This window comes from Scomber scombrus, chromosome 2 (assembly GCF_963691925.1).
Source record: "Scomber scombrus chromosome 2, fScoSco1.1, whole genome shotgun sequence".
Taxonomy (NCBI): domain Eukaryota; kingdom Metazoa; phylum Chordata; class Actinopteri; order Scombriformes; family Scombridae; genus Scomber; species Scomber scombrus.
The window spans coordinates 6,367,550-6,387,550 of NC_084971.1; the positions used below are offsets into that span (position 1 = coordinate 6,367,550).

The window sequence follows — 20,001 nt, forward strand, 5'->3', positions numbered from 1 at the left end:
CTAAGTCCTCCCTCCCCCCCCCCCATCTTTCTTGATCATTTTACATACATTGTACATACATTCCAATGAAACTGAATGTAATGTTTCTTGATATGTGGAGCTAAACAATTCTAATGATCATAATAATGTACAAAAAACGTCTTTTTATTTTTCTTTACAGATTGATTCACAATCAGTACTTTTCTTTACAAAATATACCACTTTGCAAACCTAAAGGAAATGTGAGAGTCTGATAAACACCCAAGTGGTTGAGAATATTGTCTTTTAAAAAAAAAGTTAACTTTTACATGCTTTCATTGTTAAAATATATTACCCATCAAAGAATTTTGTGTTTGAATTTATCTGGATCGACACTGATCCAGACAGCTACAATGAAGAAGTAAACTGGCAGTAAGAATCAAACACTTTGAAGAGTTTCTGAACTGCAACATCAATGTGACAGCTTATCTCATGTAGGAATCATATGAAGTCAGATGAGGAGTCGACATCATGAAGTGTGGCACGGCTGCAGATAAACAGATAGTTTGAGAGGCCTCTGGCTGCATTGAGCCTCTTTCATTTTGTCTGTCTTTTCTTGGACTTTGCTGCTCCCTTCTGGTCAGAACTGGATCCTGCATTTCTGAGAGCAAGAAAAAACAGAAGTTAACCCAATAAATAGGACATTTGGTACAAAGTGTGCATATCTCATTTATTGCTGCCTATAATAATCTAAAATACAGAAAAGACATCTGGAGTACTTACTTGGGACCTCTGTTTGGAATCTCTGGCTGTAGTATGATAACTTCCTCCTCTTCACTGTCAGATATCTCAACCACATCTTTATAATGGAAACACAAAGTCTTAATTGTTATTTTTTTATTCAGGAAATCTTCAGAGCCAGAGTAACTAAGATAACTTTAAATAACATAAATTAAAAATGAAATAACCTCCGCTACTCTGCTCCTTTCTATGTTGCTCCACTTCCATCTTTGTCACTTTCTCCTCCTGCTCTTCAACACTGTCATCATCCTCTTCCTCTTCCTCTTCGTCGTCCTCTAGTCCCCAGCTGTTCTGTAGCCCCAACCCTACCTGACCCATGCCAGGGACGGGAAGCACTGGAGACGGCACCCTAGCACACGCGGTTAAGGTCCCACACTGGACACAACACGGCAAAGTGACACAAATGAAAAGACAGATTGTACATGATGTCACAGAGATGGAGCTGTTGCTATAGGATACGTCTGAGGCGGGGCCTCGGCTTTCTGGACGATGTCGTTGGCCGTTTCCGTCACGTCTGTCATCTCCACCGGAGTCTCGTCCTTTTTCAGAGCTGTGATTCGCTCCTGCGGCATAGACTCTGCGAAACCAAACCTACCGCCCGCCTTCCTGTAAAATTTGAAAACACAGATCTCTCATCCGTCTTCAAATGACATCACCAGGTTAAATAAATCAAGTGTGCTCATTTGATGTTACTACTCACCTGGCTTTCTTGTCATTCTCCAGGGCTTTGGTGATGAGTTCTGTGATTTCAGACACTTTGACGCTGGCTATTTTACTGCATCTCATAACCTAAAACACCACAAACAGCCACTTAAATAATTGCCTCCATACTGCATTAGTGCTACAGTACAATATCAATATTTACCTGCTCTTTCAGCAACATGATGCCCCCGCTGGACTGGATGGAGCAGATTTCTCTGTGTTTGTTCATGGCGATCATCAGCAAGCCGTCCATTACCCGCTCCTCCCGCTCACAGGGGTCCACCAGCAGATACGTCCTGCAGAGGGAACACAGAGCGCAGAGAGAGGACCATTGAGAGTGAGGAAGGACAATGTTCACAACGGGACAGCTGAGCTACAAAAAAGTCCACCAGATAAACTGATAGGGAGACAATTTCACTGAAGTCGTCATGCAGAGCTGAATGTGTTTGTTTATGCTTGTGTTACAGTGTAAAACTCAACTCTGTAATAATGAAGGCAGGCTCAGTTTTTCTATTCAGTACCTAATATTCACACCATACTCCGCTGATTCTCAACTTTTACATTTGCTGTCCCTCCCTCCTTAGAAAAATCATTTTTCTGAGCAAGAGGAGAATTGTTTCAGAGTAAGTTTTAATATTACATTTCATCTTCTTCTTTTTTTTTTTTAAAGGAACAATGCCAAAAATTTTGTAGTTGAAAAAGCTTTAGGAATGTGAGGATATGAAACTCAATATCTTTGGAATGTTGGACTGTTGATCGGACAAAAAAAGACATCCGAAGACTTCAACTTGGACCTGGATTGTTTTTTTTAAATATGTAATAATAATAACTTAATAATAATAATTTCATTTGTAGAGCACCTTTCATATAAGAACTGCAGCTCAAAGTGCTTTACAACAAGAGAAATTACATATACCAAGTGTTTTAGATTAAAATGGTCTAAAAGGACCATAGAAAAATGTTAATATGCGTGTTATGAGTGGAGAAATGATGACGATATAAATACATGTGAAACTGCAAGCAAGCATGATTTTATTGCTGTTTGCTGATACTGTCGCAGTGATACACAGCAGATAAAAAAGAAAACATATATAAATAGCAATTCTAATAATATTATATATATATAATGGGCAGCTGGACAGATATTAATACTCAGTATATTCCTTATAATATTAGTGACGGGTGTGGAACTCAACATATACTGTATGTATGTACATATGCACAGAAAATGATGGTCGTGTATTTAAATGTAGTTTCTCACCCTTGCTGGAAGAAGGAGAAGCTGACACTGATGGGCATGTGGTAGATACTCAGAGGAATAGGGTCTCTCTCTTCTGGAGGGTACTGCAAAAGTGCAGGAATAAATATACAGTTATAACATGCACATTATATATCAGAAAATGGCTGATGGGAGTTATCTGTGGTGCATTATAATAGTAAAGGGAAATTCCATGTGAAATCAACAGAGGGCTCCCAACAGACCAATCTCAGATATGCTTCATATTTGATGTCTTTGTTACAAGGTAGAAGCATCCGATTGTGTGCATTTACTCATTAAAACATGCTGCTTCCAGTGGTATGACTGTTTTTATGGTACTTTGTCATTCATGGCCAATTTGCACTTGAAAAATAAGTGTAAAATCTTTTTTTTTCCTATTTTGAACGCCTCATAAATCAGAAATGTTGATTTCTTTCAGACATGCACCTGTTTAGCCAACCATGCCCCCTTTTTAAAGGCTCTATATCTCAGAAACAAAAGAAGTTACAAGCTGAAAATTTGGCAAACTAGTTGTTGGGTACAGTGACTTTATTGACGTCAAATATGAAACAAATCCAAGATAATCTATCAGAAAAACATTCTAAAATCTGCTGTTTTGACCTGGAATAACCCTAAAGTGACTCTGTTTTGATAATAAAAGGATTTGTTGGAGCTCAGATTAAACAGTGCTGCGTTCACAGTAGATTCAGTGAAGCAGAGACACCACCTGCTGCCTCGCTGCCAACTCACCACAGTGACTTCCTCTCCCTGGATGCCCACATCTGGACGTTTGAAATGGTACAGAGCGGTGATGGCAGCGATGCTGGCTGCATCCATCAGGTTCCCGTCATGATTCAACATGTGAATGTCCACTCTGATCTGCCACACCTGATCTCACACACAAACACACATCAGCTTCATCGTAGCATCACAGCGGATTAGGTTCCTTTCTCTCTATTCTTGTGTGTGTGTTTTACCTTTTCCCCAGACACCACACACAGGGACTCTGTATCGATGCACTTGGAGTTCCTCAAGCATCTCTCTAGCTGTCTGTTGAGATTCACTGACAGCTCAGACTGTCTGAAGAGGCAGAAAAACCCACAGCTGATTAACACTGTCTCCATTAAACTAAATGAACCACGTTGCAGACACACTTCTGGTCTAATATGACCCTTAAATGATCAAATGTTAAGAGACTTATTATAAGCAATAGAGGGAAGAAGTTACATAAAATGTGTCAGATGCATAAACAGAAAGTCTCTTTAGTTCTTCCTTACCTGCCCTGTTCAAATGCTGGTGAGGCCATGGGTGACAGCTCTATGTTGAAGAACATGATTCCCTCGTTTGGTCGGTTCTCTTTAGGGGTCACGATCTCACAGGACACCTGGGCCATGACCCTGTACAGTACAGCACGGTCATATTACAACATCACAAGATATATAACTTTATAGTTACAATGAATACAAAATGTCCTGGATGAATTTAGGTACATTGTGCTCATTCTGAAGGTCCTGAGAGATTTTCTCTTGCGTGCAGCAGTATGTCAAGGATTCTGCACAGCATCAGTGGTTTTGTATGAGAGGCTTTATGTTCTTTAATCTCTCTAACTCAACTAACCCAGCATAGTAGACAAGCATAGTTCAAACCTTACAAAAAGTATTTAAAAATTATTGTCAAGATACTCCAAAGTTTCTTAATTTCTCAAGATAAAATACATTGAAGATGACTTTATGAATTTTTTATCTTTTACAGAATGATGCCATCACACACATTACATCTTCTATCTAAATATTTATTGAAAGCACAGTATAGAGACCTGTTCAACAATGCAGAAGTTTGTTTTTATCTTACTGTACTAAGTTCTAGTTAAATTTAAGGGAAAACATATGAAGTATTTTTAAAACACTGGACCACAAGTTCACCTGGTTTTCCCCAGATCCACAAAGCAGCATCCATAGTCAGTCCCAAACGTGATCTTTATCTTTCTGTAGTCATAGGTCTGTCGTCCATCTAGACGCTGCAGAGAGAGGATGAAACAAAACAGAACTTTATGTAGATACTAATAATAACAACAAACTAATATTTGGAACCCCTGGAGATGGTTTTGGAGAGAAAGATGTTGCACAAGCTGCTCAACATAACAGACAACACTACACAATGTATTATAGAGACAGTGTAACTTAGAGTTAGTACTGACTTTAGATGAAAGCAGCAGTGTTTGTCAGTAACACAGAAAACTTCTCTCACCTTTTTTTCTTCGATGGCTTTGAGCAAGAAATCCCGCTCACAGTTGGCCAGCGGTGTGTCCTTCATACTGCAGCTGTTTCTGCTTCTTATACAATTATTTCATTCACTACTGGACTGCAACAAGCATGCGGCCGCCATCAGTGTTTTTTCAACTCTACCCCGGAAACGCTTAACTTGCGTCAAAGTAAAAGTAAAAGAGGGAAGTTTTCTATACTTGTATTAATTATAATTATTGTTTTAAGAATTCCTGTTATAGGAGCGTATTCGTGTTTATCTGTTATGAACCAGGTCGTAGTTTGTCTCCTGTCAATATTTTTTAATAAAATTTACTAATAATGCTTTTACTCTGAAATCATGCGAGTTCATGGTCCCTTCAGCGCTCTTTGTAAACTCGTAAATGGGCATCTTAAACGCGGAAAATATGGACTGTTTATTTCTGTTTTTTGCAATGTGAACGCATATACTATCACTCATTTGCACTTTTGTGTGACCTTGTAACTAAGGTAGTTGTGGGTGGCTAGCCTAAGTTTAGTAGCTCTCGTTGTACACAGAATAACAACACAACAATCTTCAGAAATACACACAGGGAATCACTGGATACCGGTAAAACCATCTCTGTAACTGTAAACAGAATACAAATAGTGCATAAAAAAGGTGAAGAGAACTGAGATAAATATGAAATGGTAAAAAATGACATTTTCCTTTATTTACATATAGTACGTGGCCGTGTACAGTATATACAGCCTGTTATACACAGTAATAAATGTAAATGAATGTAATAAATGTTAAATGCTTAACACGTACGGTGCGCTAATGTAGTAGGCACAGTATGTCTGGTTTCAGCATTTCGCGTCGCTCTGGTTCGTCACTCATATTTCCTGTTGTGTCGGTAAACACGTGAAGGCACCATTCATGTCTGCATCTGCTCTCATTGCGCATGTCCGTTTCAGGACTTGCTCTGGCTCTCATCCGCGCCGCGCTTCGTCGAGCTGTCATCCACCGTCCATCGTCTCCAGACTAAGAACCGCGTTTCTTCCAGCTGCACTCAGTGGGCCTTGGAGCTACTCTGACTGTGTGAAACGCAAGAAAAACTCCCCGTGTGTGTGTTTCTTTTTCCACTGCGGAGAAGCAGCTTCTATCGAGGATTCCTCTCTCTGCGCAAGGTGTGTTTGTGTTGCTCTCATTCATTCACCGCCGCCACTAATGCAGCCAGCCAACCGTCGTTATGCAGTCGACACATTTTTACATCACCCTCTGATGTCATACTAAAATCTGCACTTTGTGTTTTCAACGCCGGGACGTGTTTAATTAGCGGCCTACTCGTATAAGCCCATTAGTTTGCTAGCTAAGCTCATGTTATTGCTCACGTTGGCTGTTTGTGATTGGTTCAGAAGCTAGCTAACGTTAGCTTAGCGGAGCATATTCATCTGCAGGGTTCAGAGGCAGCCATGTTAGCTCCACAGACCTGTCCTGGGACCTACTTCTTTGTGTTCCCCACATATTTGTGGGCTCCGAGCTTCTCAGACTTTACGAGAAAAATGAAATAAGAGCTTGTTGACGCTGCTAAACGTTAACCAGAGAGTAAAAGCTGCCCAGTACACCAGGACCAAAGCTGTGTCAGTGCTTAGATAGCTCTGGATGCACTCTGTGTTGTTGGGAGAACATCATTGTATTTACCATGAAGAAGCTTTATGTGAAATAGTAATGACTCAGGCATCCTTATAACATAGATACAAAGTGCAGTTGTGTTTTAAAGATATTGGTCACCTTTTACTAACACCTAGGAGGTAATGATGATGATGATGATGATGGGGTGAAATGAGTAGTTAGAACCAGTGTTAACTCAATCCTTGCTGGACATTATTCACCAATTGGAGACCTTATTTTCATTTATTGACAACAGGAACAATGCTCTAAACATGTATCTGCATTCCTTCAGAATTTTACTCAGCTTTTTGTCTGGTTGCTGAGAGTCCTCTACTCCCACATTTCTGTTGTTGATTTGCTGTCTTTGTACAGTCAGCGTTGCCAGACTGAGCTGTGATGTCGGTTTCATGAAGGGATAGCCTAAAGCTGACTCACGGAAAGGCCAGCGTTGTAATAATTATGTCAGAGCTGTATTGATTTTTGCTCCAGTTGATCTGAAATGGAAGAATTAACCTTTTTTTCTACAGAGTTAACCCTCGACTCATTCATCATCCCTGCAGGCTTTATAGACTCGAAGGCAGAAAGACAGCTGGAGATGATGCAGTCAGCTGACACAGTGTGCTCCTTAAACACTTCATTCTTCTGTTGAGACTGTCATGTCATGATGAGTGCACTGAATAAGGCGATGGCCTTTTCTCTGAAGTAAAACTAAAGGTTAAAGCCTGATCAAGTCAAAGTGGTTTACACATCAACAGCTATTTGTTTTACGGACACGAATAAAGAACAGACTATTCAGTTAAAACACTGGATGTCATTGGTTGAGAATCCGCTCTGACTCATTGTCTTTAATGTCAAGAAGCCAATTCATCGAGGGCCCCTCAACATTTCTGCTGCTGTGAATGTGACCACTTAATATCTTGACCGCTTTCTATGCGGGGAAAAAAAAAGATGCTCAATAGAATCTCTGAGTGTGTTATCCCCCCTTCTGAGAAACCCTGTGTTAATCTGAATAACTGCATTGAGCTTCTAAATGTTTTATTGGACACGTTTGTATATCTTCACATCTGAATCCTGCACAATTCCGCATGCCACATAGATTTTGTACAAATTTGTTGCATTCAGACCAAAGAAACAAACAAATAAATAGAGCAAAAACATCTTCAAGCAAACGTGGCTCTTAATCTCTCCCTTATGTTCATCGTGGATCCTTTTGATCCTCCCGCACACTGATGTTAGCAAATAGAACGGCGGCACTATGGGAGTTAAAGTTGATTAGGAATTAAGAGAAGCTGTGCCGTCTCTGGCCGTGCTTCTCATTTCCTGCTGCTTTGAAGAGGAGGGAGCTGGTGTAGCCCGATCAATAGGAGGTCACTGAGGCTGTTGTTTGGTTTAATCAGTCTCTCAACTGTACCATTGTCCAGCTGGTTATCTTTTTAGGGCTTCAGAAGCATATAAGGACATGCACAGAGATTGTAATCCTGTGCATGGACTGCTACAAATTAGGATTAGAAAAGATGTTTGGGGCTAGTTGTATGCTTTAGATTTTGGAAGCGTGGCGGGTATGTATTGTAGCAAAAAAGGGGGCAGACTTTTTTCTTTTTTTCTATTGTTTTAAGGAAATAGTGTGAAAAATGTGAGATAAGGATGTGATTTGATAACACATCCAACATCAAGTAGCACTGTGTTCTAATGCGACCTCCATCTCTTCTATTTTTTCTGCTATCCTCTCGTCCCTTTTATGCACTTGTGTATCTATTTATATCATCGACTCAACACACACACACACACACGTGGCTCTCCATAAATAATATCTATCTCACTCGCACCTGCCTCTCGTTACCACCAACACCCACCCGTCCCCCCCTCCCCATCTCATCCTCTCACACCACACCCTACTCCTCTGCTAACACCACACACTCATCTTATCTCACACAACATTCACCCTCCTCTCTCTTTCTCTCTTTACAGATGAAGTTGGACAGGGGTTGGGTGTGGCGCGTGCTGCTCCTGTCCCTGGCTGTGGTGGCGGTGGCGGCCCAGGAGAAGGAGTCAGAGGTGGACGTGTCAGATTTGGATGAAGATATGGGCCTGGACGAGGAGGAAATGAAAGTTCTTATGGCGGATGAGGAAGAGGAGGAGGATGAGGCGACGGTGATGGACGAAGAGCATTCCGACGAGACGGAAAGCGGAAAGGCCGGGACTGACTCAGAAGTGTCCTTTCAGGTCAGGAATGAGTCAGAGGCCAAGAAAAGGTTAAAAGCCGGATTTGACTATAACATGTAGATTTTAAATGCGTCATATGTTTCGGTTCCCAAGGTAACGTACAAGACTCCTGTCCCCACCGGAGATGTCTACTTCTCAGAGACGTTTGATGATGGATCGCTGGACAGGTACGAAGTGCTGCTGAGGACGAGGCATTAATCTTTAATGCTTGCTGAGATACATGAATCTCCAAAAGTACTGAGTGACCAGGATGAACTTACAGAATCGGCGTGTGTGTGGAAGCTCAACGTTTTGTCACGTTTATCTCCACAGATGGCAGATGTCCAAGACCGTGAAGGGGGATGCAGATGAAGAAATCGCCAAATATGATGGTTTGTTGATCTTACCCCCTCCCCCTTCTCCTGATATAAATGTGTATGTGAGGAACTTATCTCTTACATCATGCCAGTGAGCTCAAAGCAAGATATTTACAACCTGGCTTTCATTTGGCCACTGGTGTTATTAGTGATGATAACACCTGGCAGCACGGTCGCAGAGATATGCAGCCACAGCGCAGACACGTCAATGGTGTTTGTGATGCCTGTTTGATTACACTAAAGCTGTTTCAAAGCTTATAAATCAGCTGCTAGGTAACATATTATTATAACCCATGTGAGTTATAGCTGTGAGCGTGGAAATTTGACTTCATGGCTGTCATTGGTGCGTTTGATCGTAGGAAAGTGGGCTGTGGAGCAGCTGAAGGAGAACAAGGTTCCAGGAGACCAGGGCCTGGTGCTCAAGTCACGCGCCAAGCACCACGCCATCTCCTCCATGCTGAACAAACCTTTCGTCTTCCAGGATGAACTTCTGGTCGTGCAGTAAGTTCAAACACACACACACAAAAGTGTTGAATAGTCGCTGACACCTGATTCTTCATGTTTGTGTTTTTGTGTATTTCCATTCCAGGTACGAGGTGAATTTCCAGGATGGTATCGACTGTGGTGGAGCTTACATCAAACTGCTTTCAGACACTGACGATCTCACACTGGTGGGTATACATGTTGCCCTCCTACTGTTGAGTTTTAATGTGTATAACTTATATCAGAGCAAGTACTAAATAAGTATCGATCTAAACAGAATCCACAACTACTCATGTGTACTCAGGGACTGCCCATGTTGGTTGATTAGAGCTAAACAGACTTAAGATTTACTCTCTGAATTGCTTTTTGCCCTGCAGGAGCAATTCCATGACCGCACACCCTACACCATCATGTTCGGACCCGACAAGTGCGGCGAGGACTACAAGCTGCACTTCATCTTCCGCCACCTGAACCCTCTGAACAAAGACACAGAGGAGAAGCACGCTAAGAGGGCCGACGTGGACCTCAAGAAATTCTACACCGACAAGAAGACTCACCTTTACACGTTGGGTACGGAGATCGTTTAGAAAAGAGAGAATGTTATGCATTTGTCTCTAATAGAGATTTCTTTTACTCAAAACACGCCTCATTGATTAATAATAAACTTAATTTCAATCCTCAGTCCTGAACCCAGACAACAGCTACGAGATGTTCATCGACCAGTCCAGCGTGAGCCGCGGCAGCCTGCTGCATGACATGGTGCCTCCAGTCAACCCGCCCAAAGAGATAGACGACACCAACGACTCCAAGCCAGAAGACTGGGATGAGAGGGCCAAGATGCCTGATCCCGAGGCCGTCAAGCCCGAAGACTGGTGACTACAACCATGATACTTTTTAAACATTTTATTGCGTGTTTAATTTAGATTTGACTCAGACATTAATAAGAAACCTGAATGTGTGTCTCAGGGATGAGGACGCAGCTGCAAAGATCGAGGACCCCGACGCGTTGAAGCCAGACGGCTGGCTGGATGACGAAGCAGAGTTTGTGCCCGACCCGAACGCGGCGAAACCTGAAGACTGGTAAAGAAACACAAACACACAACCAGCCTTTGAAGTGTTATTTATACTAAGGAACAATCCGGCCTGACAGCTGTCCTCTGTCTGCAGGGATGAGGAGATGGACGGAGAATGGGAGGCCCCGCAGATTCCAAACCCAGCCTGTGAGACGGCTCCTGGCTGCGGGGAGTGGAAGCGACCCATGATCAACAACCCTCAGTACAAGGGCAAGTGGAAAGCCCCACTGGTGGACAACCCCAACTACCAGGTAACACATGCCTGAAGGCTTTACTTTACCACAAGGGTCCAGGACCAAATACAAACAGAAAAATAACATAATCCTTGTAATGGCAATCTTAGAATTCTAGGACTGGATTTGAGGATTTATGTCTATTTTGATACACTTTGATATTTGTCTATTTATGAATCTTAGCTTCTTGGTTTTTGATGTAAAAGTTTAACCCTACCCCTACATGACTCAGAAAAAAAAAAAAATCTGCTGGCTCACTGTGTGACACATCATGCTGCAGCTGAAACCATCTCACAGTCCCTCCCCCTCTAATCCTTTTGCCCCCCCTCCACATTCTTTGTCTTCTTCCCAAGGGAGTCTGGAAGCCGCGCAAGATCGATAATCCCGACTATTTTGAGGACCTCCAGCCATTCAGGATGACCCCGTTCAAGGCAGTGGGCTTGGAATTGTGGTCCATGACCTCGGATATCTACTTCGACAACTTCATTATCACCTCTCACAAGGAGGTGGCCGACCGCTGGGCCTCCGACAGCTGGGGGCTGAAGAAACTGGTGGCCAGCGCCAACGAGGTCAGTGGTGTCGCGTGATGGCAACGCACCTTCACATTAACACTATGTTTATCATTTAACACAGGGCTGTCAGTGTTTGGAAAGTGCTCACTGTCTGCATCTCAAACATCTCTTGTCTTTCAACCCGGCCAGCCGGGGATTTTCGCTCAGCTGATGTTGGCAGCAGAGGAACGGCCGTGGCTCTGGGTGATCTACATACTGACAGTGGGGCTGCCTGTAGGACTGGGTGTGCTTTTCTGCTGGCCAAAGGTAACACACAAACCTCCTTTTTTTTAATTGTATGTTTCTGACCAAGTCCCAGCAACCCCCTTTTAACCTCATCTACCCGTTTGTGCCCCAGAAATCCGATGACTACGTTTACAAGAAAGTGGATCAGCCTCGTCCCGACGTAGAAGAGGAGGAAGAGGAGGAGGAAGAGGAAGAAGAGGAGGCAGCAGCAGCAGACAAGGAGGGCAAAGCAGCCGAGGCTACAGAAGGCGCCCCAGCTGCAGGTGAGAGGGTCAAACACGGGACAGCACACACACTCCTGTTGTTCTTTCACTCTTTCTGACATTCTCTCCTTCTATATAAAGCAACAGAGGAAGCTGAGGAAGAGGAGGAGGAGGACAACGGTGCTGAAGCAGGAGGAGACAATCTAGGAGAGGATGACGATGAAGAAGAAGAAGAGGAGGAGGAAGAGGAGGAAGAGGAAGAAGAGGAAGAAGAGGAGGAGAGCAAAGCTCCAGAGAGAACATTAGAAGATGAGGTTGGTGTCACTTTATCTGCACGGCAGTATGAGCTGATGGCTCCTGTGTGCACTCAGGGTTTTAATACCTGGAAGCAGATCCTCAGATTTCACCACCCACTTTCTCCTTGCTTCACTTAAAACACTTTAACAATTTAAATTCATAGTGAAAGATTAAAAAAAGCAAGTTGTAGGAAATTATCAAGATATCAACTCTGACGGTAATGAGTCACTCCATCTGTGAGAGTCAGTGTTTTACTCCCGATAGTGTGAATAACTTGCAGTTTGTTCTCATGCTGAGGTCTTAGCCTCTAAGCTTTTAAATGTAATGTTTTTGTATTTAGTTTCCCAAGGCTACAGTTTATCAGGATTTACATGTTTGCTTTATGTGGTCTTGCTAGAAGGAACTTAAAAGTACTGTTTGCCTAATGTAAACAAGTGGCAGGGTCTCTGCAGCCTCCGAAATGTATCCTTATTATTCTAATGCAGCTGGAAACAACAGATTAAATGACTACACATAATGAATAATGTGAAAGGTGTCGCTCATAGTGACAAACCCACAGAAATGATCACCTGACTATGCACTTCTCCTCAGTAGCATTTTAGCCTCATTAACTGTGGTTTTGGTTTTACTGCCCACACAGTCACTGCTCTCATTAGCCTCATTTCCAGCATAAAAAAGCTCAGATGAACTCACTGTACGCTACCTGCCCAGCAACAAACGGCACACAAACACAGTGGAGCGTGAAGCAGCTAAAAAGACAGATGTTTCCCTCAGAGACAAAAACGGCAAAAAATAAAAGAAAATAAAAGAAACAGAGAGAGACACGTACATTCATCAGATGGAGGTAAACATTAATCCAAGTGGATGCTAATGCAGCTTTTCTGCTGGTAAATAAGCAACTGCTTCCTAACAAGTCAGGTAGATCATTAATATGTTTACAGCTTGTTTCTGCTGCCCTCAAGTGGACAAAATATCAGCTAACGCAGGTTTAATGAATACACTGTTCATTAAGAGCTCTTTATATGCTGTTTGCAGAACTAATGGATGTATGAATAGCATAACATAACACAACACATCATATTAATTTTTAGTTTGGTTTAGTTTAAGTTTCGTCTGTCTCTTGCGGCCTGAACACAACACACTGGAATAGGTGATTCTACTTCTTCATTTTCACTTTCAGTCCTTACACTTTAAAGAATTGTCATGTTTTTAATTATTATTCTCTTAATTAAAATAGTCACGTTTTAATGTTTTTAATATCCTAATTTTTCAGCCGAAGGAGGGAGGAGACGTGTCCGAAGAGAGCCACAAACAAGCCGTGAGAAAGAGGAGGGTACGGAAAGACTGAAGAGGGGGAACCCCCACCACGCCTACTGTCTCCCATTCTCCCCCCTGACAGGGAGGAGTTGGAAGGGCCGTCGTCTCTGCTGCTCCCCACCTTTCAGAGCGGAACAGCATGTGTTTCCTCCCAAAAAAAAAGAAAAGGAAAAAAAAACACCACCTGGTAGCCTGCAGTCACACTGGCTGCTCCCACCCACATCTGCTCCATCCCTCAGCTACACCCATCACAGGTTCTCAAGTCTTCCCTCCTATCCTCAACCACTTCCTGTCTGATTCACCTGTGAGATGAATCCCTCTGGAGATTTTATGCATTTAGCTGTTTTTTTTCCATCCTTCTTTCCCTCTCTCATCCATCACTGTCAAAATACCCCCAAAAAAAAAGAAAACCCCATCTCTTTCACCTCATCTCTGCTGTGAATCTTCTCTCTGAATAACGCCACTGTAGATCTACCGGTCAAGTCCGTCTCCCCGAGAGCGACGCCCGTCGACTCCGCTCGCTCGCGACACCGCAAGCATATCATCATAGGGGCTCCATCTCAGTTTAGACTTTTTTTATTCTTGTGTCCTTTTTTTTGGTTTGTTCGTTTGTTAAAGAACACGTTCGAGGACACAGTTCGACAAAAGTTCCTTCCTCGATTTCAAAATCGTTCTGGTTTTTATCGAGGACTGCGGGCCGCGAGGAAAAAAGGCTGCGTTTGAGATGTTACCGCAGCGTCTGGGACGTTTCAAGCAGGAAAAAAGTCGCCTCAGCTTAGGTTTTAAATGATTACCTCTTTAAAGAAAAGAAAAGAAAAAAAAGGATGTTCTGTTTTAGATTTTAGGTAGTTTGTAAGCGGTATCAGTTACATTTCCGTGTGTTTTTTTACTAAGTTATAGCAGTTTAAGGATTGAGGATTAGCACTGATAACCCTATTTATTGATTTTCTTTTTCTGTTTGTTTTGTTTTACACCAGTATGAATAAAGATTTAAATAATGCAGTGTTTTGAGTGACTTGAGGCAGTTTTATTAAATATGATACGCTTACTCTGAGCCCAGGTCCGTAAAGTTTATGATCAAAGCACTGACTTTGAACGCCTTGGCCATCACTTGTCGATAAGAAGCTGGATATTAAATCTGAAGACTCGGTCAGTAACACAGCAGTGCTTTTCCAGAATATCTAGACTAGCTGGAGTTCTGAGCCTAGATTGTTGCCTGGGGAAGATGATGCTAATTTATTTGTTTTTTTATCATTATTATTATTATTGTCTCAAGCTTTTGTAGTTCACGTTCTTGCCAAATGCTGGCAAATATCCCTGTTTACATTTGTTTGCAAATTGTACATTGCTCTTTAAAATAAAACTATTTAATACAAAAACCTGTCAAGACATCTGATCAAAAGCACATTTTCCTTATTTTCTAAAGATGTGACAAATGACCCAGAGAAAGGAGTGATATTAGGTTTTTATTAAAACAAAAGAAAAGGGTTTAAAAGCAAAGGTGCGGGGCGTCTACACACAGGATAAGATGGTACCAGGATGTGTGTAGGGGGGGGGGGGGGGGGGGCATATTCAGCATGCCAGAAACGAATGAAATACTACTGTACAACTGTTAAAAATATCAAAATAACACCATTAAATTACAGCATATACAGTATAGCCTCATGTTATAGAAATTAATTCCTCCCTTTTTTTTTAAACAGCACCAAAGTCACTCAGTGTTAACACATTAATTACTGCTTTCCAGTCATTAAAATAACAATAGTTTAGTTTAAAGGGATTCAAAACATTTTTGAATTATAATTTATCTTTTTCTATCTCTCTGAGGCTTCAGTGGTCGTAGAGGACACACCCTCCATCCTGCTGTACAACACATTTTTACGATCAATAGCACTCAAGGGCTCTTAACTGCTTTTGTTCTTGCAGTTAAAGGGGGGGAAAGCGTCTAATTCTCCCCTCGTTTGTCTCCTGAAGCCCCCTCCCCCCCTCACAGCACCAACAGTAATATGATGCGTTTGTCGTCCTGTGATTGAACTAGGGAAGATCTAAACCCCATTTATGACCCCACCACTTCCTTTCTCATTGTGTTAAATTACGGTTTGGGCCACAACGCTCATTTACGACTTATATTTAAATGATTACAAATACTTTTAAGTACAGAATGTGATGTTGATGTTAATTACACTTTAATGACATGCTAGTCGATACACTTTTTTAGGTTCTCTGTGCTTTTACTTCTATGTTGCTGAGCTCTCAACAGTACCTTTAAGCATCTAATATCCACCTACTGTTTAAAAAAAAAAGCTGTCAGCAGCTTCATACAGTATGCAAGTCAGTGATTATTGATTTAATAACATCTCATTAGATATGCACACCTGTCCAACAGAAAGACATTCAAATACATTTTTTTAATCTTATCTTCAGTAATACTGTTTGCCAGCTTTAAAGGTGAAGGGATACAGTCATGCTGTTTGACACATGATGACATCCAAGACCCAAAAAAAACAACTCAGATCCAGCTGACGTACAAAATACTTTACAAAAAAAATAAATAATAAACCAGTGTTGAAAAAAAATGAGGTTCATCGTTTGAGTATTTTAAATATTCTATAATATCGGGTTGTTTTGGCCCAGTTTACGCTTCAGGTGGTTGGGAGACAGGAACGCTGAGTCAGGAGGTTTGGGGAGAACCACAGGAAAATCTGAGTTGTCCTCGAATGGTAAACCAAGCGGGTAAAACACGAGCTAAGAAGTTATTTAACAGGTTCTACTTTGACTTTAGAGTGTTAAGAACAGACTCGAGGTACAAATGACCCCCTCACCACTTTCATTTACAGATCCTGGTTATGTTTTAGTGTTTAAGTGGTTAAAGGGTGATGTCTACCTCGTCTGTAGCGTGGAGAGGAAGCTGCTGCAAAACAGACCTGGGGCCAGAATAACATTATGTTAATCTGTTATTTCTGAGTGACAAAGTTAATGCTTTTGATTTAATTGTTAAGTTTTGACTCAGATATGCGAGTGTAAACGGTTACAGAAATCCTCCCCAGGTCTGCTGAGAAAATAAACCCCTCTCCACGTCTCTGAGCTGGGTTTAACCTCCCAGCTGCTGGCCTGGGACTTCAGGCTTCTCCTGAGGGAGCCTCATTTCCTTTTGCTCTTGGTGTCGGTGGTCTGGAAGACGCTTGAGGCCGACATGAGGTTCTCGATGTACTGACCGAGGACCTGGTTCTCAGACTTTAACTTCAGGTTCTCCTCCTTGACTGCGTCCACCCGTGCTGACAAATCTGGAGGAAAAGAGAGAACAGAGAGTTAAAACACAGCTGAATAAACCGGATGACCTCCACTTGACCTGTCTTAAGTTTAATCAACATTTTCAAAAGACTAATGTAATAATAAATATGACTGCTAAATCTTTGAGAAACTTAAAACCAGATGATAAAAGACTTGGAAGTTTCTACGGAACCACATGAGCTCTGCAGAAGGAAAATGGCAGGATATCAATATTAAATGTTACTGAAAATATTTACCTGAATGCTTACCACAAGTTTATTACATATAAAGACAGAGTGAGTTTACACTGTGGAGTTTTTGACCAATAGAAGTGCTACTGAGCAATGTTTTGATAGGTAGGCTCATTTTTTTGGATCTTGTGCAATATTCCACTGGCTGACTGAAACACACATGTAAACAATACAGGGTTCAAACTATTCAAGAAATGCTTTTTGAAGCAGAAAAGGCACTCAACATTATTGTTAGGGCTTAAAAGTACCGCAATATAACTCATAGCATTGTTTATAGACATATCTGACTTTTTTTCCATCTAAACAATATCTGAGACTTTTCACACCTTAAATGTTTATCATGTTATGCCCAAAATCTGCCAGTCACAGGCTAAAACAAAGTATTGGATTTAAGTGCAGATGAGTGTGTGAAAAAGAGACACATTCTTTTAGCTGCTGGAAATGACATGAAAAGAAAATGTGTCCATGGTCCATGTTCATCACCACACATATTTAACCTACATTTAAAAAGATGAGTAATGTGTTGCTTGTTCTTGTTACCTTCCAGGGTGTGCTGGAGTTCCAAGACCTGATTTATTAACCTCGTCTTCTCTTCCATCTCCACCTGGTTCTCCATGTCTCCTGAAATAGACAAAAACAGTGACTATTGTCTTATTATTATGTCACAATGCAACCCTCAGACACAGTGCCAAGCGTGAGCAGACGTACCATCTATGTCGCAGTTCATGATGAAGAGCTCGTTCTCCTGTTTAGTATACAGGGCTGCAGATCCACTGTCCACTGAAAAAGAATGACAGACACTGTTGGCATTTGCTGGTATACTGTTATAACACGACAGTGACACTGGTATTATATATGATTATGATCAAAAACATAACAGCAGACGCTAGAGCTCTGTGTGTGTGCAATGTGCAGGATATAACATTACAGTCTTCCTCATTTTTATTACATAAAGATGTTACACATAAAATGTTGCAAAACATGCCAGATCTTTACTGGATAAATGAAACCTTTCAGTTAAGTTTGACATAGTTTTTAATTATCTTATTTCTGCCTTTTAAGACACTATCCTCATGTCAGTGTATGAAGGGCTGTGTGATATGGACAAAATCAAATATGAAATACCTTCATATCAATATTGCGATAATATTGCAGATGCTTTCACAAAATATTTAGACAATGACATTTTTGATGAATAATCACCAGTAATTAATATATTATGAGTAAGTGGTTACAGACAAATAATGAAAGAGTTACAACAGTCTGGTGAGTTCAGAAAATGACATCACTTTACTGTAATGCAGCCTTTAAAACCAGAAAAAGACATCACTTCTGTCATATCGTGATATAGCTAAGATGATATCTAGTTTCATATCACAATATCGATATAGTATCATTATATTGCCCAGGCTTAAGTGTATCAGTAATGTATACTGCTAGAAACCTTTTAGCAGTCTTCATTAGGGTGGAGGTGATAGCTGGTTGGGAGCAGACACCGCACCCTGCCAGCTGCTGCTGTTCCCCAACAGCTTTACAGGTCAGTTAAATATGGGTACACATTATTGGGTAAGTCTACTTTATAAGAATCTCACGAATTTTGCCCCAAAAGCCCCAAATACAGAACAGCCCCGTACAGTGAACATATCAGACTATGCTAACACTGTGCTAGGTCAGCGCTCCGCATCTCACTGTTGGGTTATCGGACAGAAAATCCTGTTTGCTGGTGTTTTAGATCCAGCTGTTTATATTGCAGCCCTTCCTCGTTCGTCCTTTCGTCTTTCGCTAACAGGACATGTTGCAACATTGTCTTCAACATCAGGCAACCAAACCATTTCAGCTCCTTCACTAGCTTAGCTGAGCACAGCTATACCTCAAATGTCCGTAAACACAGATCATGACAGCTTTAATACTTAACCCAAAAACATGCTTGTGGCACTACTTAATGCCCTAATACATTGTTACACCGGGTGTAATGCAGTAGATTGGTTAATGTTGAGGCTGTCAGCAAACTTTTCCGGGACAAACAAGAGCACTCGGGGACGTGTCCGATAATGGACGCGTTAGCTATGTTAGCGAATTAGCTTTGAGGCTAAGTAGGCTAAAGGAGCTGCAGTACACAGCAGTTAAACGCATAAACAGCTACTGTGAGGTTAGCAGCTGACCTTTCATCAAAGGCAACCGAAAACTCTGGTAAGCATGTCTCATTTTCAGAATTACTCGTTTTATGAATGTGACGCCGGACAGGCTGAGTGCTGCTAATATTACAAGCTAACTAGCTAGCTTGAGCTTTTAACTGAATTGTTAAAGCAGCCGGACTCTTATTCTTCATATTAACACAACATACCGCAGATATCGGTTTTCAAACTCACCCAAAAGCGAGAAAACGTGTCCCCCGTTAAGCGGAGAGTCTCACTGTAAACACACAGAGGGGCTCTGTGATGATGAAGATGATGATGATGGTGGTAACGGTACTTCACCCATCAACGTCATCACGACCTCGACGTGTGTGTACGTAAACACGTCGACCGACAGGGGGCGCAAACACATGCACACACAGGCATGTTTCCATCACTTCAGGGGACATTACATTGATTTACATTCATTACCTGGAGGCTAACCATAACCTTAATATAACTCTAAACTACCATTAAGTCTTTACTCTATAATTAATGATTAATGTTTATGGGGTTTGGTTTTTGTCCACATAAAGGAGGCAAGTCCCCACAACACAAGGAATACCTAGTGCACACATGTACACACACACACACACACACACACACACACACACACACACACACACACACACACACACACACACACACACACACACACACACTTGCTGCAGTACTAACAGATGCTCAGGCTTCAGTCCTTCCCCCTGGTAG

At 41.6% G+C, this 20,001-nt stretch overlaps 3 protein-coding genes across 3 annotated transcripts; 1 reads left to right on the forward strand and 2 right to left on the reverse strand.

Moving 5' to 3' along the window:
- Positions 1 to 136: 136 nt before the first annotated feature.
- On the reverse strand, positions 137 to 5,107 carry exosc9 (exosome component 9). Its single transcript, XM_062433227.1, has 12 exons — positions 4,967 to 5,107; positions 4,642 to 4,736; positions 3,997 to 4,116; positions 3,697 to 3,799; positions 3,470 to 3,607; positions 2,723 to 2,805; positions 1,625 to 1,757; positions 1,460 to 1,548; positions 1,219 to 1,365; positions 927 to 1,108; positions 742 to 817; positions 137 to 619 (listed from the first exon to the last, which is right to left on the reverse strand). Exons 1-12 carry the CDS (start codon positions 5,030 to 5,032, stop codon positions 556 to 558), a joined length of 1,296 nt encoding a protein of 431 aa, XP_062289211.1. The 5' UTR covers positions 5,033 to 5,107; the 3' UTR covers positions 137 to 555.
- Positions 5,108 to 6,045: 938 nt separating this feature from the next.
- Positions 6,046 to 15,477, forward strand: clgn (calmegin). Its single transcript, XM_062433932.1, has 15 exons — positions 6,046 to 6,129; positions 8,582 to 8,836; positions 8,930 to 9,003; positions 9,149 to 9,207; positions 9,552 to 9,693; positions 9,782 to 9,863; positions 10,053 to 10,245; positions 10,358 to 10,547; positions 10,642 to 10,755; positions 10,843 to 10,999; positions 11,335 to 11,550; positions 11,683 to 11,799; positions 11,891 to 12,041; positions 12,123 to 12,295; positions 13,552 to 15,477. The coding sequence occupies exons 2-15, from the start codon at positions 8,582 to 8,584 to the stop codon at positions 13,624 to 13,626; spliced, it is 1,998 nt and encodes a 665-aa protein (XP_062289916.1). The 5' UTR covers positions 6,046 to 6,129; the 3' UTR covers positions 13,627 to 15,477.
- A 6-nt stretch (positions 15,478 to 15,483) lies between these two features.
- Positions 15,484 to 19,596, reverse strand: scoca (short coiled-coil protein a). Its single transcript, XM_062433943.1, has 4 exons — positions 19,486 to 19,596; positions 17,825 to 17,896; positions 17,657 to 17,737; positions 15,484 to 16,879 (listed from the first exon to the last, which is right to left on the reverse strand). The coding sequence occupies exons 2-4, from the start codon at positions 17,841 to 17,843 to the stop codon at positions 16,737 to 16,739; spliced, it is 243 nt and encodes an 80-aa protein (XP_062289927.1). The 5' UTR covers positions 17,844 to 17,896; positions 19,486 to 19,596; the 3' UTR covers positions 15,484 to 16,736.
- Between the last annotated feature and the right edge of the window lie 405 nt (positions 19,597 to 20,001).

What these genes read in the sequence shown, in the direction of transcription:
- exosc9 (XM_062433227.1), bottom strand. Translation starts at nt 5,032, where the DNA reads ATGAAGGACACACCGCTGGCCAACTGTGAGCGGGATTTCTTGCTCAAA. An exon ending in AGGGAGAGGAAGTCACTGTG is followed by an intron (nt 2,806 to 3,469) that starts GTGAGTTGGCAG and finishes GCACTTTTGCAG; the next exon opens with TACCCTCCAGAAGAGAGAGA. An exon ending in GCCGAGGCCCCGCCTCAGAC is followed by an intron (nt 1,109 to 1,218) that starts GTATCCTATAGC and finishes CGCGTGTGCTAG; the next exon opens with GGTGCCGTCTCCAGTGCTTC.
- clgn (XM_062433932.1), top strand. Translation starts at nt 8,582, where the DNA reads ATGAAGTTGGACAGGGGTTGGGTGTGGCGCGTGCTGCTCCTGTCCCTG. An exon ending in GCGGCGAAACCTGAAGACTG is followed by an intron (nt 10,756 to 10,842) that starts GTAAAGAAACAC and finishes CTCTGTCTGCAG; the next exon opens with GGATGAGGAGATGGACGGAG. An exon ending in TGGTGGCCAGCGCCAACGAG is followed by an intron (nt 11,551 to 11,682) that starts GTCAGTGGTGTC and finishes CAACCCGGCCAG; the next exon opens with CCGGGGATTTTCGCTCAGCT.
- scoca (XM_062433943.1), bottom strand. An exon ending in ACTCCAGCACACCCTGGAAG is followed by an intron (nt 16,880 to 17,656) that starts GTAACAAGAACA and finishes CTTTTCCTCCAG; the next exon opens with ATTTGTCAGCACGGGTGGAC.